General features: G+C 38.5%; 1 protein-coding gene across 9 annotated transcripts in view; it reads left to right on the top strand.

The window, feature by feature from the left end:
• ubr4 (ubiquitin protein ligase E3 component n-recognin 4) overlaps positions 1–25281 on the top strand; it is a 220003-nt gene that overhangs the window by 137658 nt on the left and 57064 nt on the right. For all 9 annotated transcript variants that reach the window (XR_011351775.1, XM_069918724.1, XM_069918722.1 and 6 more), the window contains 12 exons: positions 7795–8034; positions 9364–9502; positions 9644–9769; positions 11908–12036; positions 12283–12626; positions 13516–13606; positions 14157–14241; positions 14407–14534; positions 14648–14777; positions 15963–16120; positions 21580–21689; positions 24637–24778. Coding sequence is in view for 8 of the 9 variants with exons in the window: in XM_069918724.1 (XP_069774825.1) it covers positions 7795–8034; positions 9364–9502; positions 9644–9769; positions 11908–12036; positions 12283–12626; positions 13516–13606; positions 14157–14241; positions 14407–14534; positions 14648–14777; positions 15963–16120; positions 21580–21689; positions 24637–24778 (1822 nt within the window). In the remaining variant the exon portion in view is untranslated. The remainder of the gene's footprint in view (positions 1–7794; positions 8035–9363; positions 9503–9643; positions 9770–11907; positions 12037–12282; positions 12627–13515; positions 13607–14156; positions 14242–14406; positions 14535–14647; positions 14778–15962; positions 16121–21579; positions 21690–24636; positions 24779–25281) is intronic.

Below are 25281 nucleotides of genomic sequence, written 5' to 3' on the forward strand. Positions count from 1 at the left end.
CCCAATTTGTCCTTCAAGTAGGATTTCAGTTGGTAGTATGCCAACACTGTATCTTGAGTTATATTATATTTATCCTTCATTTGTTCAAAGGATAGTAATTTATTTCCTGAAAAACAATTTTCTATTCTTTTGATCCCTTTTTTCTCCCATTCTCTAAAGGAAAGGTTATCTATTGTAAAAGGGATTAGCTGATTTTGCGTCAGTATTAGTTTTGGTAATTGGTAATTTGTTTTATTCCTTTCTACATGAATCTTCTTCCAAATATTGAGCAGATGATGTAATACTGGAGAATTCCTACGTTGTACCAATTTTTCATCCCATTTATATAATATATGTTCAGGTATCTTCTCCCCTATTTTATCTAGTTCTAATCTAGTCCAATCTGGCTTTTCCCTTGTTTGATAAAAATCTGATAGGTATCTTAATTGTGCGGCTCTATAATAATTTTTAAAGTTTGGCAGTTGTAAGCCTCCTTGCTTATACCATTCTGTTAATTTATCTAGTGCACTCCTCCGTTTCCCCCCCTTTCCATAAAAATTTCCTTATTATTTTCTTTAACTCCTTGAAGAATTTCTCCATCAAGTGTATTGGCAATGCCTGAAATAGGTATTGTATCCTTGGGAAGATATTCATTTTAATACAGTTTATCCTTCCTATTAGTGTTAGTGGTAAGTCTTTCCAATGCTCTAAGTCACACATGTCAAACTCTGGCCCGCGGGCCAAATTTGGCCCGCGATATAATTATATTTGGCCCGCAAGATCATTTCAAAAATGTATTAGAGGTGGCCCGCCCTGCAGCGAGAGCCGATGCTGTTTTTTGGTAATGTCACCCCCACCATCCTCCCACTTCATTGCACATCCTTCCCCATTGTAACACGAGAAATTGTAACATGAGAAGTCTGTCGATGTCATCAGCAAGCAAGCCAGTTGGAAGGCTCCCCGCACAACCAGTCACTTCTCCCACCTGTCGAGCGGTGCGGTGGATTGGCGAGCGCCTGTGATTTCCTGTTGGCGTGACGGGCATGGCAGGCTGCGCACGGGCAGCGCGAGCCCTGCGCGACTGGCACCGGACGGCCCTTCCACAGCGCGAGCGCACTTCTCCCGGTCGCCAGGGCCTTCAGCGCTTGCACCCGCGCGGACCCCAGGGACGGCTGGTTCGGCCCTGCACGTGAAGAGAGAGATGGTGGCTGTCTGCAAAGGCTGATCGGCAGCGCGCTGGGCCTGAGTGGGTGGGTAAGCAGGAGTGGGCAGAAGGTGTAGGTGAGGAGTAATGGGCAGGGGATGTTATGGTGGTGCGAGGGGCAGTTAGAGGGAGGGATGAGTAGAAGGAGGGGTGGATAGGGAAGAGGTAAAAGGGGAGGGGCAGGGCGAGTAGGAGAGGGGTGATTAGAGGGTGAGACGGGTAGAGGGAGGAACAGGTTGAGGGGAGAGGCAGTAGAGGGGCGTGTATAGGATGGGGTGGGTAGAGGCAGAGCGAGTGGAGTGAGGGTTGAGTAGAGGTTGGGTAAAGGACTGGTCAGGTAGAGGGATGGTGGGTCGAGGGTGAATAGAGGCCTAGAGACTGAGGAGTGAGCAGGAAATGCTGAGTCCTGATGCAGGCCAAAATGGACACAGCCTGTGAATGCTGACTACATCTCCACAGGTACCAAATATGTTTCCCTCAGGTCAAGCAAAGGGTGAACTTGAGCTACCTACTCCTGACCTGAAACATTATCCTCCTAAAGTTATATCCTAAAGTTTAACATTACATATGTTGAAAGAAGAGAAAACATGCAGATGTTGTTGAAAATTTTCAATAAATATTTAGTTCGGCCCTCGACTTAGTCCAAGTTTTTAATTTTGGCCCTCCGTGAATTTGAGTTTAACACCCCTGCTCTAAGTCGTCCTGTAATTTTTTCATTAGTGGATAATAATTGAGTTTATATAGATGGCCGAGGTTTTTATTTATTTGTATACCTAGGTATCGTATTGCTTGCATTTGCCATCTAAATGGCGATTCTTTCTTAAACTTTGAGAAATCCGCATTATTCATTGTCATTGCTTCACTCTTATTTGCGTTGATCTTGAACCCCGACACTTCTCCATATTCCTTCAATTTCCTATGTAATTCTTTTATTGATATTTCTGGTTCTGTTAAGTATATTATAATGTCATCTGCAAATAGACTGATTTTATATTCCTTCTCTTTTATTTTTATCCCTTTTATTTTATTTTCTGTTCTTATCAGTTCTGTTAGTGGTTCTATAGCTAACGCGAACAGTGAGGGAGATAATGGACATCCCTGTCTTGTTGATCTGCTTAAGTTAAATTGCTTTGATATATATCCATTTACTGCCACTTTTGCCAATGGCCCCTTATATAATGCTTTAATCCAATTAATATACTTCTCTGGTAAACTGAATTTTTGTAATACTTTGAATAAATAATTCCATTCTACTCTGTCAAAGGCCTTCTCTGCGTCTAAAGCCACTGCTACTGTTGGAGCTTTATTCCCTTTTACTGCATGAATTAATTTAATAAATTTACAAATATTGTCTGTTGTTCATCTTTTTTTAATAAATCCAGTTTGGTCTAGATTTACTATTTTAGGTACATAGTCGGCTAATCTGTTTGCTAATAATTTAGCTATTATCTTATAATCTGTGTTAAGTAAAGATATTGGTCTATATGACGCTGATGCGAGTGGATCTTTCCCTGTCTTTGGTATTACTGTAATTATTGCTGTTTTGCATGAATCTGGTAAGCTTTGTGTTTTATCAATCTGGTTGATTACTTCCAGGAGGGGAGGAATTAATAAATCTTTAAATGTTTTATAGAATTCTATTGGGAATCCATCCTCTCCTGGTGTTTTATTATTTCTACTATTTCAAATGGTTCTGTTAATTTATTTTGTTCCTCTATTTGTAATTTTGGTAGTTCAATTTTAGTTAAAATTCATCTATTTTGTCTTCTTTCCCTTCGTTTTCAGTTTGGTATAATTGTTCGTAGAATTCTCTGAAGTTTTCATTCATCTCCGTTGGATTATATGTGATTTGTTTGTCTTTTTTCCTTGATGCCAATACCATTCTCTTAGTTTCTTCTGTTTTAAGCTGCCATGCTAGAATTTTGTGCGTTTTTTCTCCTAGTTCATAATATTTCTGTTTTGTCTTCATTATGTTCTTCTCCACCTTATATGTTTGTAGTGTTTCATATTTTATTTTTTTATCTGCCATTTCTCTTCTTTTAGTTGTGTCTTCCTTCATTGCTAATTCTTTTTCTATATTTACTATTTCCCTTTCCAACTGCTCTGTTTCCTGATTGTAGTCCTTCTTCATCTTGGTTACATAACTTATTATTTGCCCTCTGATGAACGCTTTCATTGCGTCCCATAGTATAAACTTATCTTTCACTGATTCCGTATTTATTTCAAAGTACATTTTAATTTGTCTTTCAATGAATTCTCTAAAATCCTGCCTTTTAAGTGGCATGGAGATTAATCTCCATCTATACATTCTTGGAGGGATGTCCTCTAACTCTATTGTCAATATCAAGGGTGAATGGTCCGATAATATTCTAGCTTTATATTCTGTTTTTCTTACTCTGTCTTGCATACGAGCTGATAACAGGAATAGGTCTATTCTTGAGTATGTTTTATGTCTACCCGAATAATATGAATATTCCTTTTCCTTTGGGTGTTATTTCCTCTATATATCCAAAAGTTGCATTTCTTGCATCGATTTAATTATAAATTTGGATACTTTGTTCTTTCTGTTAATTTTTTTCCCAGTTTTATCCATGTTTGAATCCAAATTAAGGTTGAAATTCCCTCCTATTAGTATGTTCCCTTGCGTGTCTGCTATTTTCAAAAAAATATCTTCGTTAGGAGAATATACATTGAGTAAATTCCAAAACTCCGAATATATCTGACATTTTATCATTACATATCTCCCTGCTGGATCTATTATTTCCTCTTCTATTTTAATTGGTACATTTTTACTGATTAATATAGCTACTCCTCTAGCTTTTGAATTATATCTCGCTGCTGTTACATGTCCTACCCAATCTATCTTTAATTTCTTGTGCTCCAATTCAGTTAAATGTGTTTCTTGCATGAATGCTATATCAATTTTTTCTTTTTTGAGTAAATTTAGCAGTTTCTTCCTTTTGATTTGGTTATGTATTCCGTTAATATTTAAAGTCATATAGTTCAACGTAGCCATTTCATACTTTGTTTATCTTCCCTTTCCGTTTCCTCATCATCACCTTTCCTTCTTATCCATTTCTGTTTTCTTGTTTTGAACACTTTATAAGAAAACATTTCTAAAACATCAAACATTTCCCTTATTCTCCTATCTAAAATTTCTTTAACCCCATTATCCCCTCCCCTTCCTGAGTTGCCCTTTATCCCTTGTCGGACAACCACATCTCCCCTCTCCATTTGGATTTGCGAATTCACTCGCAAACGTCAGCTGATTTTGCAGTGACCGTAACACCCCCCCACCCAGCCCCCCCCAGAAAAGATTTCACTTTTCATATGTGACAAAGGTCACTCTTTTAATTCCCTCCTTATTCCCTCTATTCCTTTTCCTTCCCTTATTAATTCTTGTCTATACTATCTATATTTTCCTCTAAATACGGATACATTCATGTATGCACATTATACATATACACACATATACCTCTTTACCCACATACATATAAATCGTGGTCATTTTTACTCTTATTACATGTCTTCATCTCTCTGTTTGTTTTGTAGTTGTTCTGCAAATTTCCTTGCTTCCTCTGGATCCGAGAATAGTTTTTTTCCATAAGATCGTTTTCGATGTTTTGAACTCCTTCCTCTTCTTCAGGAGCCCAAAACTTATGACTTTTTAGTTCGCAGTCTTTTGTACTCTCGTTACACGTCTTCATCTCTCAGTCTATTTTGTAATTGTTCTGCAAATTTTCGTGCTTCCTCTGGATCCGAGAATAGTCTGTTTTGTTGTCCTGGAATAAATATTTTCAATACCGCTGGATGCTTTAGTATAAATTTATACCCTTTCTTCCATAAAATCGCCTTTGCTGTATTGAACTCCTTTCTCCTCTTCAGGAGTTCAAAACTTATATCTGGATAAATGAAGATTTTTTGCCCTTTGTACTCCAGTGGCTTATTGTCCACTCTTACTTTTTCCATTGTTTTCTCCAGTACCTTTTCTCTTGTAGTATATCTTAGGAATTTTACTAAAACAGATCTTGGCTTTTGTTGTGATTGTGGTTTAAAGGCCAATGCTCTATGTGCCCTTTCTATTTCCATTTCTTGCTGTAGTTCTGGACATCCTAGGATCCTAGGGATCCAATCTTTTATAAACTCTCTCATATTCTTGCCTTCTTCATCTTCCTTAAGGCCCACTATCTTTATGTTATTTCTTCTGTTATAATTTTCCATTATATCTATTTTCTGAGCTAACAGTTCTTGTGTCTCTTTGACTTTTTTATTAGATTCCTCTAATTTCTTTTTTAAGTACTCTACCTCCATTTCTACTGCTACTTCTCGTTCTTGCACCTTGTCCATTCTTTTTCCCAGTTCTGATAAGGTCATATCTATTTTATTCATTTTCTCTTCTGTATTGTTTATTCTTCTTCTTAAATCATTAAATTCTTGCGCTTGCCATTCTTTAAATGACTCCATGTATTCTTTAATAAGAGAAAGTATATCTTTTATCTTGCCTTTCCCTTCTTCTTCTATTTCACTGTACTCTTCCTCTTCCTCTTCTTCTTCCTCTGGGTTGCCCTTTTCTTCTCTTCTTTCTTGTTTTCGTTGTCTTCTATGTTCTCCTCTTGCTGCAGGTGTTCTGCAGCTGTCATTGCCGGCTGTGGAGATTGACTCCCCAGCTGGTCACCCCTCCTGTCGGTGTGTTTTTTTTCATGCGCATCGCGCCGGTTGCGCACTTTTACTAGGCTCAGCGAGCCATTTTTGTAGTCCACTTTCTACCGACCTGAGGGAGCGGGTTTCTCTCTCCACCGCGGGCCTCTTCGAACAGGTAAGGCCTTTTCCTTCATCTTCCGTTGTCTTCTCTTCCTCTCTTCTTACCGTTGGTTTTGACTTTTCTTTTTTCGTCGCCATCTTCTTTCCACCTTTATATTCACTTTACTTTGATTTTTATTTTTGTGCCTTTGTGTTTTGCTTTGTTTTTTCTGACTTTTCTGGAGAGGGCTGGAGTTCACCGTCCGGCCACTACTCCATCACGTGACTCCTCCTCAAGTACACATACTTGATGACTTTTAGATCTCAGGGTGGACTGTGCTTTTTCAAACCTATTCCAAATTTTTTTATTATTTATTTTTGCTATCTGAACAAGGCCAATGTTCATTGCCCTTGAGACTGTGTAGTGAGCCATTACCTTGAACCACTAGAGGCCTTTCTGTACAAGATACTTTTGCAGTGTTTGAATACAGAGTTTCAGGATTAAGACCCAGTGATAATGAGGAATAGAGTCCTATTTCCAAGTCAGGATAACATGCAACTTGAAAGGGAATCTTCAGGTGGTGGTGCTCCTATGTGCTTGCGACCCTTATCTTCTTCAGTTGAAGAGCTCATTGGTTGCGAGATGCATTTAGTGCAGCCTGGGTGAGTAACTGCAGTGCATGTTATAGATATACATATGGCATCCACATTGCCCCACAGATGGCTGACATAAATGTTTAGGGTGGTTGTGAGCTGCCAGTCAAGTAAGCTGCTTTGTCTTGGATCCTAATAAGTTTCTTGGGAGTTGTTTGTAAGCAAGGTTAGAATATTGTATGGTGGAAAAGCTTTGGTGTTTCAGGGTGCAAGCCATTTGCCACAAGATTCTCAACTTCTAACCTGAAGTTGTAGTAGAGTAGAAGTCCAAAAATCCAGACTGCTTGGGGATTGGGTTGGTTCATATTTTCCGGATTCTCAGGCATTACTTTTAAAATTTAAAGAAGAATAAAAGAGGGATGAACATGTAAATTTTAATAGTTTATTTGTGAGCATATACAGAAGGTTTTTCTGAGACATACATAAGGAAAGTTGAAAACGGAGTAGAAGGGAAAGATCCAGTTGTTTGAGGTCATTTGGAAACCAATGTCATCGTTAGACAAAGCAGGAGGTTCTGTTCAAGAAATTTTGGTTTGGCTTCACTTGAGTTAAGTTGGATCAATATCCAAGGAATTGAATAAGAAATTATATAGAAAACTTGCTTGGGGAGCAAGCAAGTTCTGGTAAGGAGAAATTTTGTAGAAAAGAAAAGACAATTGTGCAGTGTAGCAAAATAGGTCATGACAATCACTATTCTGTTCCAAAGGAGGTGGCAATGGAGATAATGAATGCTTCAGTTTTCTCCTTGAGAACTGCATAGATTTTAGAACTGATTCAACAGACTGGAAGGTAGCAAGAATGATGCATCGACTTAAGAAAGGAGGGAGAGAGAGAGAGACTGAAGAACTGTAGGCCAGTTTATCAAATATGGGGGAAAAGGTGGAATCTCAACCAGGTGAGTTAACAAGACTTAGCAGCATTGCTACAATGTAACTACACTTCAGAAGTACTTTGTTGACTGTGAAGCATTTAGTGGCCTCCTGAGGAAGTAAAGGGCACTCTATATCAATAAAAATTCATATGTGAATAGAAATCACAGCCAAAAGTCAGACTTGACCTCACCAATTGTATTATTTTGTTGTATTTCTCTTTTAATTCAGGAAGTCTTATTTTGGAAATATTATGTTAATGACATGATTGAATTATTCAGCCATTTCATCAATTGGTCTGCAGTGATGTATGTCCATATTGTTAACCTTATTGATTTTTCTTTCTAGGCCTGCTCGATGGCACAAAGCAAAAAAAGTCCAATTAACACCAGGGCAGACTGAGGTAAAGATCGATCTACCACTTCCCATTGTGGCATCCAACCTTATGATTGAGTTTGCAGACTTCTATGAGAACTATCAGGCATCAACTGAGACGCTGCAGTGTCCACGCTGCAGTGCATCTGTTCCAGCTAATCCCGGAGTCTGTGGAAACTGCGGTGAGAATGTTTACCAGTGTCACAAATGCAGGTAAGTGGGTAAATGGGTAAATCACTGACATTATGATTTAGTGAACATAAATAGTAACATGACATGTTCAATATGTGAAGTTTGGAGAAAACTGTTAAGTAGGGCTGCATAAGTGTAAACTTGGAAGGTGTTAATATATTTTACCAGCTGATTCACTGATCTTTGATGTGAAACAGAATCTTCCAAGGAGGCATTTTGCCATTCACCATCCACCCAGTAATGTTGAAATAACATTGAATATTTCACATGAGAAAGTTAAATCAAGGCAAGAATTAAATTGATTTAAATACTTAGTATTTTCCAAAATATTTGACGAATTTAAATACCAGCCTCTGAGCTGGCTTAGCCAAAGATACTTAATAGGATTGGCTATATTTTGCACGGTTTACAATCACCTCTGTGACATTTGGCTGATTGCTTAAATGCCCTGCTACAGCCTGTCCATGCAATCCTGATTGCTGATCCCATGCGGCTGCAAAAATAAACATTTCCACCAACTGTATCGTGACCTTTTGTCAGTCTGCAGTTTGCATCTTTCATGTATTATTTTTCATGTAATCTTCAGTAAGCACTTTTGGTTATGAAATGTCATGCAGTGCAAAAGTATGAACCTGTAATAATGTAGACCATTTGGGTTGAGATTCATTTTACACTGTTAATTGAAAGTTTGTAGTTAAGTTTGAATATTGACTTTGCAGATTCCAGAGTTTAATTTGTGTTGAATTCATTTGAATTTGCTCGGCAGTTTGCTAAAAATGGTTTCTGTCAGACAACAACCGATAGATTCAGATTTCAAACTTCCTCAACTATGGCATGACTACATTTTTAAAAAAACATAATTGTTATGGGTTAAGCTGTTTTTAGCAGAGCCTAGCAAATACAGGTCTCTCTGGCATCCATCCTTCTACACTACAACCTTATGAACGAAACATTTTTTAATAGCAAGTCTCATTTGGATATACTGTGGCGACTTGGTCAAATAAGTAGGTTGTAGGGAGAAGAGAAAGACATTTAGATTTAAGGATGAAATTCCAGAACCTAGAGCTAAGGCAGCTAAAAATACTGCTGCATCAGTGGATTGATTAAAACTAGAATGTACATGAAGCCAGAATTGATTTAACACAGTGATCTCAAAGGCTTCTTATGGTGGGGAAGATTATTGAGAGATGGAGGTGATGTGGAGGTAGGGGTATAGTTCATGAAAACTTGAAACAAAAATCTGGGTGACATGTGAATCCCTTTTAGCTGTAATTGAGACTTCAGCTTCTGAGACTAATGCCTGGAGTAAGATATCCTCACTTTAATTAATCCATTGAGTATTTTTTACAGGTCTATTAATTATGATGAGAAAGATCCATTTCTGTGCAATGCTTGTGGATTCTGCAAATATGCACGGTTTGATTTCATGCTGTATGCCAAACCATGTTGTGCAGTGGATCCAATTGAAAATGAAGAGGATAGAAAGAAGGTGAGCAAACTTAAACATTTTTATGGGATTTCCATCATTCACGTATCCGCTTTTTGTCCTAAATTTGTGCGTCAGGGGCCTTGTTAGACGACAGCCTCTTTAATATATCTTTTCTTACTTTTGAATAATTTTTTTTTACAGGCAGTGACAAACATCAACACTTTGTTGGATAAAGCTGATCGGGTTTACCATCAGCTGATGGGACACAGGCCTCAGCTTGAAACTTTGATGGTGAAAGTCAGTGAAGCTGCTCCTGAGAAGCCTCAGGTAAAAACAAATAGGGTTGGAAACCTTTTCAAAAAAACAGTTGCATTCCCTTTTGCCTGATGATCAAAGTATTGCCAGACACCTTTTTTGAATTTAGTAGAGGAGTCGTGATAGAGGGGTGATTGAGATGTGGGTTGAAAAGAGGAATTATTTAAAGGGGGGAAAAGTGGACATTGAAAAGGGACGCTCAAAGTTGGAAAAAGATAAAGACCAACAATTAGAAAGAGAAGCAAAGCTATATATCGAAATGGAAGTGGCGTTGGCTTTCTGATGAAGCAGTGAAGAGGTATCTGCCACATTGAGTTCACTGATTTTTGGCAGCCACATTTTAACATTTGCTGATTGAAACATAATGCACATACTACGGAAGTTTATTTGTCATCCTGTACATCATATCATATTACACTTTGCATCAACTCTGCTATTTCGTGGGATTTTCTCGAGCAGAAGGAAGCCACTTGGCCCTTGTGTTTGCTTTAAAAGGTTCACTTTATCTTACCGTTCAGCTGTTCCCTCACAACCAGCATTTTTTGCTTTTTTCCCCCCTCAGGGTTTATAAGGCAGTAAGTTTCCGAAAACCGTTCTACCGAAATTCTCGAACATCCAAACTTTTGGCTGAGACAAGTTGCAAAAAGTTGAATTTTTTTTTTTAAACCCACCATGCTCAAGCGGAGGTTTGTAAATCAGCTTTGTAAAGAAGACATTTGTCCACAGGTTACACATTTAAGGACTGATTATTTATTTATAAATTTTCTTTTTTTTTTGCCATGAGTTACTGTAACTTTGTGATAAATCACAGAATTTGAATTGAATACCGCGCTCTCTCCCCGTTCGCCTGAGCACTCTGTCAAATACCCTTTTAGTGGGTTTCTGAAATTCTGCTGGGGGCCAATCCTTGGGACCGTACGTGCGATCTCTTATCACTTACAGGTGAGATGAGACCTCGGGCTTCTGGGAAGGATTGGCGATGGTGGTGTGGAGGTGTCGGGGATTAGCGACAGCCGAGACAATTACTCTGCAGATGCTACTGGGCTGCTTCAAGAAATTTCTCAATTATCCAAAATGTTCATATAATCGATATATGTTTATCATAGCTTCTCCCTCATTACCCAAAAAAACATGATTTGAGCATGAAATATCTTTTTAACTTCTTATATCTATTAGAACAATTCCAGATATTTTATTCTTACCACATAAGTCTTCCATATCTAGGACCATCTGAAGAAATCCAAAATGCTAACGTTCTTCCTTCCAGAATTGGACAGAGGACACTAGAGGAGGCTGAATGTATTATAAAGAGTTCATGTAATAATCTTTTATACTTTATATATTATCTTTTATACTCCATTTAAGCCAAAGATTTTGTTAGTGTTTTCAAGTGTGGGATCAGTCTTAAAAAAAATGGTGGCACTGCCAGAGCTGCTGTAATGGCAGCTGGTGTGGACCCAAGAGAGCAGACACACAGCGCTTCTCCGAATGATTCAACCACCCGGTCCAAATGTCAGTAGTTCCAAACAGATGATAAACAGCCTGTTAGAGGAGCCGACATGTTTTTAAACTAAAATTCTGCAACCACAGAGGTCTGTGCCCAAGATGGCAGCGCCTGTGCTCAGCAGTGGCTTCAAGGGAGCTTTGGACCAGTGCAGGGCATCAGAAATGCGAAGAACAACCTTTCCCCCTCCCCAATTGAGAAGAAGAGGATCCAACTGGACAGTGACCATGGCAGAAAATCAACAAGGGGCTCAGCGACTGAGGGATCCATACAGGCTATGGGCAACTTGTAATTGAAGGTCCCACACAGGCTGTGGGGTGCTGAAGGCTTCCTGATTGTGTCTGAGGTTTGGATCTGGCGCTCGGGTTGCCAATGTATTGAACAGAAGTCTGCAGCTGTAGAAGTGCTAGAAGCAAATCCACAGACACTCAGTGACTCTGAAAGTTCTCTATTTTGCTTCTCTTTCTCTCATCCCATAAGGGATGCCGGGCGACACTAATGGTGACTCTTTGTCTGCCTTAAGGCAGGCAAAAGGCAATTTCGTGTAATATACATTCTGTACTATTGCTTGACAATAAAAGAATATTAAATCTTAAATTTTGAAGCAGTACTTTGACTTACTTGTTAGCCTCTGCTTGTTTTCAAGGATGACTCTAATGCAGTTACTGGAATCAGTTCAACAGCAGCAAGTGTGAATCGTTATATTCAGCAACTGGCACAAGAATATTGTGGAGACTGCAAGACATCCTTTGATGAGTTGTCCAAAATCATTCAGGTAACTGAAAACGAAAGAAATTTTGTTCAGTACATGTAAAATTGAACTAGAATAATTCATTTAATGCAATGAATAGTTAGGAAATAAGAAAATTAAGAATTTTATTGTGATAATTGGTTAACAATTAAAGATGTGGGTTTAAAAATGTGTACTATTTTTGAATATTTTCATTGGAACAGAGATCAGTTAGATTGAACATGTAATCTGGCAATTTAAAGCACTCTAACAGTTTCAATTGTTTGGCAGAAAGTTTTGGCTTCACGGAAAGAACTGCTAGAATATGATCTTCAGCAGCGAGAGGCTGCAACAAAGTCTTCACGATCAAATGCTCAGCCTACATTCACTGCCAGTCAATATCGAGCACTATCTGTCCTTGGTTGTGGGCACACGTCATCAACAAAGTGTTACGGCTGTGCCTCAGCTGTTACTGAGCATTGTATAACACTGCTTCGTGCCCTAGCTACAAATAGCACCATCAGACAGATCCTAGTTTCTCAGGGTCTTATCCGTGAGCTGTTTGATTACAACCTGAGGCGAGGCACTGCCTCAATGAGAGAGGAAGTCAGACAACTGATGTGCTTGTTAACGAGGTATGTGGTCGAAGCAAGTAAAGTTTTATGAGAGCAACTTTCTGCAATCAATACTTAGATCAATAGAATGAAAGTTCCATAAAGCAGGAGGTAATGCTGCTTAACATTGACTAATGAGTCCTTCATCTCAAAATGTAACAGAATACAGCGATTTACCCAAACTCTGTTCTTTGTCTTTGTATACATCAGCTGCTTTCTTTATGCAGTAATTTGAACCCAATTGCTAGCAGCCACAGGAGTTTGGTATTGGGTTACAAATGGAAGGGCCATTTTGGGCACTATCAATATCAGAATGCCTGCTTTTATGATAGTATTTGGGAATGATGCGGACCCCACAAATGGTTGGTACCTCTCATCCCAAGTCGTGAGAGTTTCAAGTATAATATACAAGACCAAGTTGCCTAATGGACGATCTAAAACCCTGAGGGAGGTAACATGCTCCTGGCCTGTGAATGGAAACAAACCACTCATGCCATCAGAGCTCTGGCTCCATCTTCCATTTTATAATCATACCACCCCAAAAGAAGTATTCTTAAAAGTTTACAAAAAATTCAAGTCTTGGAAACACTGGTGTTTATTTTTTTTACTTATTTTTTAAAAATTGAACCATTCTTCTGTATTTCTATCAGAGATGATATATGGGGCAGTCCATTTCTTGTTTGTAGGAATAAGACTGCTACACTCTGTCCACCATATAATCCTTTGTACATCATCATTAGTCCAGAATCTCTAAATAAAACTTAATTTTAGAAGTCAATTGAGTGCATAAGCTCTTGCAGTAGAAATTCTGACAACTGAGGCAAGTTGCCATTTCATGCACGAATTAAATACTTTTAGTCACTTTCATATTAGGATTTATATGACTGCCATATATGACCTATATTTGTAGAGACAACCCTGAGGCAACACAGCAAATGAATGACCTAATTATTGCCAAGGTTTCAACTGCATTGAAAGGACATTGGGCCAATCCTGATTTGGTGAGTAAAGTTGGGCCTCTGGTTAGTCTATGGTTAAGTTATACTGGAATAACCATTGCAACTGATTGACTAACAGACAAAACTTTAGGGAATGAAGTCTGCCCTCCTTACCTGATGTGCCCCATATATTGGTTGACACAAGTGCATCCTGAGTCAGCAGCAATTAGAATTGGATAATATTGCAAGCTGACATTTATTGTCCACTTTTGAACATTTTTTTTAAAGCTAATCATTCTTGATTCTAATCTGTATTATTGAGATTCTTTCATGTGAACAGATCTTTGGATTTTGTCATGTGAGCATGAGAAGTTGTTAAGGATAAAATTTTGTTTGTCTTGGATGGACACTGCAATCCAGTGATTTCAGAACATAGTTCTACGGGAAGAATTAGAATGATATTGGAGATGTGATTGTTGAGAGACGACTGAGATCTAGGAAGGCTGTTAGAATTTGCCTAATTACTCACAAGGACTGACAAGTGTTTATTTACTTTTCTCAATCCCATAAATAGTTTCCCCTCTTTGCAATAAGTGCTTGTTCCCATTTTCAGGCAAGCAGCCTTCAGTACGAGATGCTGTTACTGACTGATTCAATTTCCAAAGAAGATGCATGTTGGGAACTGCGACTTCGATGTGGTAAGCATAACTCGTGCAGACACCAATCATGATCATTTTCTGAATTGTAATGAAGCGGTGACAACTGCTGATTCAAAAGCCTGTTTACTCAGCCCATGTGACTTCTGGACAATATCATTGAGGAGTTTAATGTTTCTTTCCGTACCTTTATTTTCCCTTCTGTAGCACTAAGTCTGTATCTAATGGCTGTGAACATAAAAACCCCTGTGGTTGTTGAGAACATCACTCTGATGTGTTTGAGAATCCTACAGCGATTGATTAAACCACCTGCTCCAACTAGCAAGAAAAACAAGGTGCGCCTGCTAACTGGTGATGTACATCTCAAGTGAATCTGTTGCTCCTTGAACGTGACCAGTCAACTGACTCTTTGTCAGGTTTATCTTTATGATGCCTTTCTCTTTGGCAGGACATCTCTGTTGATACACTTACAACTGTCAAACCTTACAGCAATGAGATACATGCACAGGCGCAAGCATGGCTCAAGAAAGACCCCAAGGCATCATATGAAGCTTGGAAGAAGTGTCTACCGGCTCGAGGTGGAGAAAACGTTTATTGGTGGTTTAAGCTTGTAATATGTCACAAATTTTTAAGGGCCAATTTTGCAATTGCTGGTTACATTTGTGTATCGATAATGGATAGATTTCTAAGAGTCTTTGAAATGCTATGATAATGTCATTTTACCTGAAGTGGTATTCTGCAGCTGAATTACTTATTCTGTATTACTTTTCATAAATAACTCTTCACTGTTTCAGTTTCTGCAGCAGTAACTGACAGGTTTATAGATTGAAATAATCTCTCATAATTGAAGCTGTCTGCACTGTCTTTGTATTTTTCAGTGTTCTTTTGTTTCATTATATCCCTCTGTTGGCTCCAACAGGGAATTAATGCCAAGTTTCTGTCAGTTAGTGAGGACAATGTGAGAAAAGTATAGAATTACTTATGGCAGCTGATCACTCATTTGGTAACACCTTCCAATGGTGTGCGAGATGAGAAGCAAAGTGAGCAGAAAACATGGGTTAGAATGTGCATAATATGTTGGAATATTGCACACTGCATGACTTACTGCACAATGCTCCATTGTTTTCCTGCACTTTGGCTGTGCTGTGCCTGAGCATGTTGGAAAAGTGCTTTGGAGAGCCAGCATGAAGTCTGTGTAGTTCCCAATAAATACAAAAACTGATCATTATCTGTACTATGTTTTAAAAAAAGCACTGTTTGACCTGATGAGTTTCCCCAGCTTGGTGTTTTTACTTCATTCACAGTGACTGTAGACTTTTGTGTTTTTTACTATTATTTTTTCTTAGATTTATAAAGAAACAGAAGACAGCCATGACACCTAGACAACAATACCATTAATCACATTCCCAGTCTCCATTTTCTCACATCCCTGCAAGTTATTCTTCCTATCACATGCTCTGTGGCTCTCTTAGGATTTTTTTTTGCCATAATTCACATTGATGGGTAATTTACAGTGGCCAGTTAACATACCAACTTTGTTTTGAGAAACACAATGCAAATTATCTATTTTTAATATAAAATCAAAATTGTTGCAGAACAGGAAGTGGGTGTATTCCTGGGTATTAATGTGGGAATTCATGTTTATTTTCAGTTTGTTGATTTTAAAATTCATTAAGTTAAGCCTTACTGACAAATGATAATGTTATTGGAAAGCTTTCATCTCTAACAATGAGAGATTTTCCATTTATTTCTTCCTTTGTCAGGTCTGGACATGGAAGGAAAGACTCAAAGTAAAACTGAGCTGCGGCATCTTTACCTCATGGAGAAGTATGTTTGGAAATGGAAGCAGTTCCTGAGCAAATGTGGCAAGAGGAATTCTCCACTGGATCTCAAACTAGGACATAATAACTGGCTCAGACAGGTATTGGAGAAAAGTTATTAAATATAAAATAGTTATGAGAGTAGATCACTTGAGATGTGACATTTTAGCTAAAAAGTTCAATTGTTTGATTTTACCTGAATCTCATATGTTAAGTTCAATCTGAAGGCAGAGTTTTACATCTAAGCAGAAACAAATATCATAAATATTGGCTGTAATAGAATGGGGAACCATGGCATATGTTTACAGAATCACTGCAAGACTTATAATGCGTAAATTTAATTTTTAATTTAAATATACAGCACGGTAACAGGCCCTTTCGGCCTATGAGCCCATGCTGCCCAATTACATCAATTGACCTACACCCTTGGTACGTTTTGAACAGTGTGAGGAAACCGGAGCCCCGGGGAAACCCCACGCAGACACGGAGAGAATGTACAAACTCCTGACAGACAGTGCAGAATTTGAAACACTGTCCCCATTACTGGCATTTTTACAACATTGTGCTAAATGTTTGGCTAACCGTACAGAATCCTACGCTAACCATGCTGCCCCCTGCGATAGCCGTGCCCCCACCTACACGCTGTCCCCTGTGCTAACTGTGCCGTTTGGTTTTGTAAAGCACAAAACAAACAGGAGAATTGGTCCAATTGTTGCAATCAGGATCAGTTAAATAGTATCATAATTTTATTAAAAAGCAGGTAGCATGAGAACTGGGAACATTTCAGCATTCAGCAGAAGTCCAAGACCTTGTAAGATAAAGGAAATGAAAGAACATGAATAAGTCAATGAGCAGCAAAAACTAGCTTGATGTGCTTGTGTGAAAGCAAAAAAGTTGTACCTTCCTGTTCTTGGCTTATTCCTTGAAGGGCTCTACCCAAAAAGTTGGTGATATATCTTGACTTCCTGTGATGCTGTGAGACCAGAAAGGAAAGGAAAAGGTTAACTACATCTATTGTGGGTCCCTACTTACTGAGACAAAAGTTCTTTTTGGGAGATAAGGAAATGACATAGAACTTAAAATTGTGTTTGGTGTCTGTCTTCATAGAAAACCTAAAAGGTTTACTAAATGAGAAGCGGAACAAAATTGGCTATAGTAAAGGAATGTGTTGGAGAAATTAATGGAGAACTTTAAAAAAAAATTCCCCACGATCTGATAAAGTGTGTTCCAAACTTTTGAAGGATGACAGGGGAGTTGTGTAAGGAGTTCTGAGAGGGTTCAGGAAGATATAGGCAGGTTAAGTGAATGAGCGAGGACATAGTATTTGGAATACAGTACAATGTTGAAAAATTTGAGGTCATTCATAGACAAACAGGGTGTACTATGCCAGGTGAGAAACTGAGGTGTTGGTATTCAGGAAAACCAGGAATTAATTACAAAATGAATCACAAAGCAAGTAATCAGAAAGGAAAATAGTGTGTTGCCCTGTACTCAACAGTAATTAAGTATAAGTAAAAAGGTTTGTCTTCAATTAAATACTGCCTTCATGAGTCAACACTTGGAAAATTAAGGACAATCCAGTCCCCTGAAACATATTGCATTGAGATCACCTCAAGAGAAGGTAAAGGAGCTCCATGTAAAACCAGGGAAGGACTGTGTTGGGATGATTCAAAAAGGTTGCCAGATTGATTCCTGTGATCTTTCACTGGTCTTTAAGAAATGCCTGTCCCACATCGGACTTGTCAGCCACAAACGAGCCTGCAGCTGACGTGGACATTTACCCCCTCCATAAATCTTCGTCCGCGAAGCCAAGCCAAAGAAAGAAATACTGAGTAGACTGAGGCTGTATTCCCAGAATTTTAAATGAAAGGTGATCTCAATGCAATGTATTAAAAAAATATATTTTTAGACTTGATAGAGACACATTTGAGACATCTCCTGAGTTGTTTAGAGCCAGGTGTAAAAATACCTTAAAAAAAGGGGTTTGCTATTCAGTACTGAGATAAGAAGAAATCTTCTTCCAGAGAACAGTGTAATGTGGAGGCTGGGTCACTATGCATATTCAAGATGAGATAAGTAGAATTTGGGGTTTTTTTTTGCAAGATTATTTTAGGAAGTAGTACTCAAGTAAAAACATAATGTTACTGAATGCTAGGGTAAACATGAGGGCTGAATGGCTTCATTTCCTTCAGTTATTTGCAGTATTTTTTTCATTTCAATATGCTTCACATTCAGCTAGTTATAACTTTGGAAAAACCCATCCAAGATATTATCTTCAACAATCAAATTCCAGCTTGCCTCAATTTCTCAGAAACATAACCACTTGTAGTGGTGTTCTCACCTTTGGCTACTGTTGCCTTGCTATTGCTTTGGTGTCGAGAAGATGCAATGTTGAAATGACGCTTTGGCCTTGGAGATCTGTATTAATTCCATTGTCTAGCATTTGACCTGTGGCTTAAAATGCTGTAGCATTTCAACTGTCCATCTAACTGTTTCCTCAGGCAATGTGATACAGGTTTCACACACACTCCAGATGAAGGAATGCTTCCAGTTTTCTCTTAAAAAGTCAACCACTTTTTGAAAATTCCTGCCTTCTGGTTTTAGACACGATTGTGAAATAAGTATCTCAGTAACTCCCCTTTCTATGCCTTCGTAATTCAACGCTTCAATCAAGTCTCTCCCTCAGCCTTCTCTGCTCTTCGGGAAACAAATTCAGCGTGTCCATTTTCACCTTATAACTGAAACAATCTATCTCAGCAGCACATTGGCGAATCTCCTGTTTGTTCTCTCCCGTGCAACAGATCCTTTCAACAACGTGGTGACTAGAGCTGCACCACGGTACTCCATTTGTGACCAAGCTTATGTTTTGAATTCATCAGAAACTGAAAATACAGCAGGTCATAAATCTGTACAGTGTGGAATCCGGCCCTTCACCCCAACTTGTTCAAGTGACATCTGAGCTTGTCCCATTTGCCTGCTCATTGCCCATAGCCCTCAACCCTCTCCTATCTGTGTTCTTGTTCAAATGTTAAATTTAAATATTGTAATTGTACCAGCCTTAACCACCACCTCTGACAGCTCATTCCATATGTACACCTTGCTCTATGTATATTTTGTTTTAAAAAGTGAGGCAGGATTTGTAGAAAGAAAATCAGTGAACATTTCGGAACTGTGCTCTTTTCAGAATTGGGAAAGAGGTGAAAATTAGTTTTCGATGGGAGAGAATGTAAAGGAGCTCCATGTAAAACCAGGATGAGTCAAAATGGTTTAATACCAGAAGTTACCACCACTATAAGTTTGTATTGAGCTGTTAATAGTTAGATGGTGAGACCTGTCCAGCAAGCTAGACTTGTACAAGTTGGATAAGTAAAACTGAGCCAACATTGAAATAAAAACAGAAAATGGAAATTGTTGGAAAAACCCAGCAATTCAGACAACATTCATGGAAGGAGAAACAGTTCATGTTTCAGATATATCAGCTCTGAGAAATAAGTTAGTGCAGGTCAATGTGAAATGTGGGTGGAACAAAGAGAATTTCTGTGATCGAGGGAAGACACGTGGCAGGTGTGGTCAGATTAAGCTATAATTTGTTAATGACGTGGCTCAGACATACCAGGACATGCTCAGTCTGCCAGACGCTGCACGAAGAGGAAAAGAAAACATGGGTTGCAAGCACTAATGTTCTTGTCACATTTTTCAGGATTCAGTTCTAATTGCCATTGTTCTGCTCATCAATATCCATAACCAATGATACAAAAAAAATACTTTTATATATTTTCTCCCCATCCCTACTCCCACCCAAAAGAAGCAACAGAGCACTATATATTTAACTGCAACTGACCAATGGAAAAAAACTCAGCTTTTTTGGGTGAAATTAATTTAGATGTGAATATACAATAATATTAGCATAGACACTCATTAATTTTAATTAAAAATTATTAATTAAGAGGAGTGGATAAGATAGAAGTGGACGTAAAATTATCCATAAAATCCATATATGGTTTCCAAATACTATAGAAATTTTAAACGCAATTCCTTAAACTATACAGAATTTTTTTTCCAAAGGTGTACAATTTTGCATCTCATTAATAACACTTCTCTCTCATCTTTCCATGATATCGCTAGACATTTCTTTGCAGTTGCTATTGCAATTCTTTAAAATTTTTCTTGGTATTTGTCCAATTTCAATTTTATATCATTTTCATAAATATCTCCAAGTAAAAATATTCTTGGATCCTTTGGTATCTTTATCTTCATAATGTGCCTTAATAATAAACTCAGTTAATTCCAAAACCTTTCCACTTTTTCACAAGACTACACTGAATGCAAAAAAAGGCCCTGTTCCTTTCGCACATCGAAAATCCATTTGAATAATTAGGATTGTCCATTTAACTCATGTGGAGTATAATACAATTGATGAAGAAAATTATATTGACCATTGTATATCTAACATTTATTGTATTCATAACACTTTCATAACATAATTTTGACCAAATCTCCTATATTCACATCTAAATTAATTTCACCCAAAAAAGCTAAGTTTTTTTCCATTGGCCAGTTGCAGTTAAATATATAGTGCTCTGTTGCTTCTTGGATTAAGCCTATCACTTCCATTTTTCCATTCAAAGCAAAGGCTAAACCTCTTCCTTTTGAGAATTAATGTCAAAGCACCTTCCATTGTTTCAGCGCATGATTAAATGTGATTACTCTACCATTAATTTTTTAAATCGCACAATCAATTTCAATGCTTTAGAGACCTATTTTGTAATCTAGTTAAAAAGTTGCAGTTGTCTTGATTCAAATCATCTGGTAACTGTAGATCGATGCACAAAAATGTGGGAGAAACTCAGTAACTCATGCAGTATACATAGGAAGTAAAAGGCGGGCAATATTTCGGGCCTGAACCCTAACTTCCTGAGAATGCTGTGTGACCTGGTTGAGTTTCTCCAGTACCTACAAGCATTGCATCAGACCCTAGTACAGGTATATGCAAATTTTCTTGTTTTCTTGGTAATTATTACTTTCAGGCTAGAGCTAAAGTCAGCTTTCTTTCTGGATCCAATTGCAAACTTTAAATAAATTCATCTAGGAGAAACATTCATCACATAACAGCCTTTTTTACTTTATTCTAATCCTCCATCTAACACTATTGTAGAGTCCAGTAGCAGCCTCACACTTGGTGATTCAATATCCTATGGGTTCTTTGTTTGTTAACTTTTCTCTCCTCTGCTGGTAGTTAAGATTTCCTCTCCTGTTGGTTGACTACTCAGGGGCTTCTGCCGTCGATTTTGGCGCTGCTGCAGTTTTAACCCTTTAGACTTTAATCATTTTAAATCTTTCATAATATATACTTCACACTAGGTCTATGGGTAAACCTTTACATTAGTAAAGTACAGTACAAACCAAATGGGTGTTGGGTATAAAACCAGACCTAGAAAACCAGGACACAGAGTATATGTGCTTGGCATTCCCAGAAAACTGGGATACAGGGTCCAAAGTGTTAAAATGGCTGCACTACATAGCGTGATGACATTACCAATCTAATATTTTTGTTTCTTAGGTCTTATTCACTCCTGCAACACAAGCTGCACGGCAGGCTGCTTGTACGATTGTGGAGGCGCTGACCACCATTCCAAGCCGCAAACAGCAGGTTCTTGATCTTCTCACCAGGTATTCTCTTTTCATTCAGAAGTCGTTTCAACAACTGTAACACAATGGGTCTCAATTACAGAATAGGGGTGGTGGTAGCTTAGTTTTATTTATTTCACCTTTAGTATTGAGCTACTTTGATCTTGACTTGTTATGAGTCAGGGTTTGAGTGACAGAGAAAGGTTGAGCAGCCTGGGGCTTTTTTCTCTGGAGCGTAGAAGATTGAGGGGGGGATTTGATGGAAGTGTTCAAGATTTTAAAAGGGACAGAGAGAGTCAATGTGGATAGGCTTTTTTTAATTAAGAGTGGGAGGATATTCAAACCAGAGGCCATGGTTTGAGATTGCAGGGGGAAAATTATGAGGGGAAATTTCTTCACGGAAAGGGTGGTTGGGATGTGGAATAAGCTTCCGGCACAGGTGGTTGAAGCAAGGACGTTTTTTACATTTAAGGAAAGACTGGATAATTACATGGAGGGGAGAGGATTGGAGGGTATGGACCAGGTGCTGGTCAGTGGGACGAGGAGGGTGGGGATTTGTTCCGGCATGGACTAGTAGGGCCAAACTGGCCTCTTCTGTGCTGTATATGGTGTTATGGATACGGAGTCATCAGAGTTCTCCATTGTCTTCAGAAATGTTTGTGTAAGTTGAAGTAAGCCATGGGTCAGACTGTGGGAAATTGTCCATGATACCATTTTAAATGTGTAAAATCTTAGTTTAAAAAAAAAAGTGTATATTTTGTATAAATGACCATTTTAATAGCAGAAGATAAATAGTGGATTTTTTTTGACTTTTACATTTTAAATTTCTTTGTTAGCATGTTGGTTTGATTTCAGCATGTCAGTTACAAGAAGCTCACTCTTCCTGCTCTGTCAGAAATAGGATAGCAAATTCACTTTGTGACACCTGTCTCAGGGAGAAAACAGTTGACTGCAGATTCCCTCTCGGCCCACTTGGCCATCTGGGAGACATATCACAAATAGAAATTTGATCTCTGTTGTGTCTGCGAAACTCCTTGCATATAATAGCAAATGTACATTGCATTTTGCTCCCATTAACTTTGATTAAGTTAAATTTTGTAAGAGTAATATTTGTGCACAAGCTAGTTGTATTTGCAGTGGTTTAAGTCTCCCCATCCAGATTATTGAGGGAAGTAAGGGGCTGGGTGTGGAAATTGCAGCAAATTTGGTCATGCGTCTGCAAATGCCTTGAAGATTCTGAGAACTAGGGATGATAAATGCAAAGCCTTTGTTCAAAAGAAAACTATAATTTCCAGATTTGCAACAACAGCAAATACTGAAAGCAGAATGAACTACAAGGAGAATAGAAATAGACTTAGAAGATATTATCAGGCTGCCATATGGATGGACAAATGGCAGATGAAATATAAGTCAGATAAATGGTAAGTGTCACATTTCAGTATGAAGGTCAAGGAAAGGCATTACAACTGAGAGGATGAAATTTTAAGAGAGGCCCGAGGGTTTACATAAAATGTTGAGGGTGACAGGGCAACTTGAGAAAATAGTTAAAAAAGCTTATGAGATCTTGGGAGTTTATGAATAAAAGGTTAAGTATCTCTGAGCAAAGAAGTTGTGGTGAACCTTTAAAACAACACAGGAGATATATATGTCCAGTTCTGGATTCTACATAGGGAGGCCTCAGAGTGGGCTCAAGATCCCTAGAATGATTCCATGGATCAAGGATTTATGAAGATAGAATGAAAAAAAAGCTGAGGCTATTCTCCTTGGAACAGAGGAGGTTGGAAGGAGTTCTGACAGTGGTATTTATAAGTGAAAGGTTGAGGCAGAAGAACCTGTTTCCATTGACAGAGGGATCGAGTACTAAAGGACATTGAATGAAGATGATCGACAAAAGAATCAAAAGCGATACAGGGTCAGAGGCAAATCTGATCCATTGGGTGGATCTGCATTTCTCTTGGATGGGTGGAGGGGGGGGGGGTTGTTAGTTGAGATAATTAATTTGTGATGTTCCACAAGGAACATTTCAAGTTCAATCAAGTTTGTTTCTTATTACCATCCAATTGAATAAATACAACTGGACTAAACAGCGTTTCTTTGATCCTCAGTGTATCAATATCGAAACACATACATAGACGTGGCACACATATTTACAAACTATTTTTATGCATTACATATAGAAAAATAAATAAATGTTGTTAAGTAAATAGTACAGTCTTGGAGGGATTGTACGAGCAGTTTATCAGTCATTCAGCAATCACTGCCCGTGGGAAGAAACTGTTTCTCAGCCTGGTGGTTCTGGCTCTGATACTTTTGTATCTTTCCAATGGGAATTGCTGGAAGATGATGTAGGAGGGGTCCTTAACTATTTAATGAGCCCGCTTCAGATAACGATCCCAGTAGATCACATCGATGTGGTTGGGGTGGAGGGCGACTGCCGATCCAATGCTTTACAGCAACCGTACCACACAGTGATGTAGCCAGCCAGGATGCTTTCGATAGAGCTTCTGTAGAAAGTTAACAGGATGGCAGTCGGTAGTCTTGTCAGGACGTGCAGTTGCTTCTGTGCCTTCCTGACAAATGAGATGTTGTGTCCAGGGTAGGTCACTAATTAAATGGACTCCAGGAAACTTGATGCTCTCTATTCTCTCCCCTACAGAGTTATTGATGTGTAGTGGAGGGTGGTCATCCCTAGTCCTCCTAAAGTCCACAATCATCTTCTTTGTCTTGTCCACATTGAGACTCAGGTTGTCACTATAACATGAAATATTTGGGAGGAAAAAGTAGGAAAATGGAATAGATTCTTTTCTTCTATAGGGACAGCAGGAACTTGATGGGTAAAATTGTCTCCCTCCACATTGTAATCTTTCTGTGGTTCATTGATTTTAGTATGTTAGATGGAAGACGAATTGCCCCTCAAAATACTTGCAGGTGAGATGAATATTAAAATGCAGTTTGAAGATTTCAGGTTTCTGTGTTTTTGATTTACCAGTTATCTGGATGAACTGAGTGTTGCTGGAGAATGTGCAGCTGAATATCTCTCACTCTATCAGAAACTTATTAAACCAGCTCATTGGAAGATATATCTGGCAGCTCGGGGAGTGCTCCCATACATTGGAAACCTGATAACTAAGGTCTGTATAGAAAGAACCAATATTTTTTTTCCCCATTCTAAAATCAATTACAAAGTAATCTCAGGTGCCATATTATTATTTAAAAGCATTTTGTTGCAAGTATTATCAACCATTCATGCCCACCTTGAGGCTGTTTGACTGATCAGATATTTGACATCTTTTCAGGTTTCGGAGAAAAGGAATGTTGGCCACATTTCCATTTTCACAGCCTTCTTCCCTTGCCAAGTTTTTATTTGAATCAGTCAAATTTATCCTTTGAGAGAGTTTTAGGTGTTTTCAGCCAAACTAATCACTCATTCATTCCCCCACCCCTGGGAGTCTGCTTTATTGTTTGGGTTTAAGTATAAGATCCTAGACCGGTTTAGCAAGAAATGTGCGCCACCAGTGTTTGCATGTGATTTACATCAGATATAACAAGGGATGTGACATATCATGTACCATGTAATAGTCGATACAATGCAAAAGTTGACCCCCCCTATTTTTAGCCCTGGCTGCCCACCCAC

The sequence above is a fragment of the Narcine bancroftii genome, chromosome 2, assembly GCF_036971445.1.
Source record: "Narcine bancroftii isolate sNarBan1 chromosome 2, sNarBan1.hap1, whole genome shotgun sequence".
Classification (NCBI taxonomy): Eukaryota; Metazoa; Chordata; class Chondrichthyes; order Torpediniformes; family Narcinidae; genus Narcine; species Narcine bancroftii.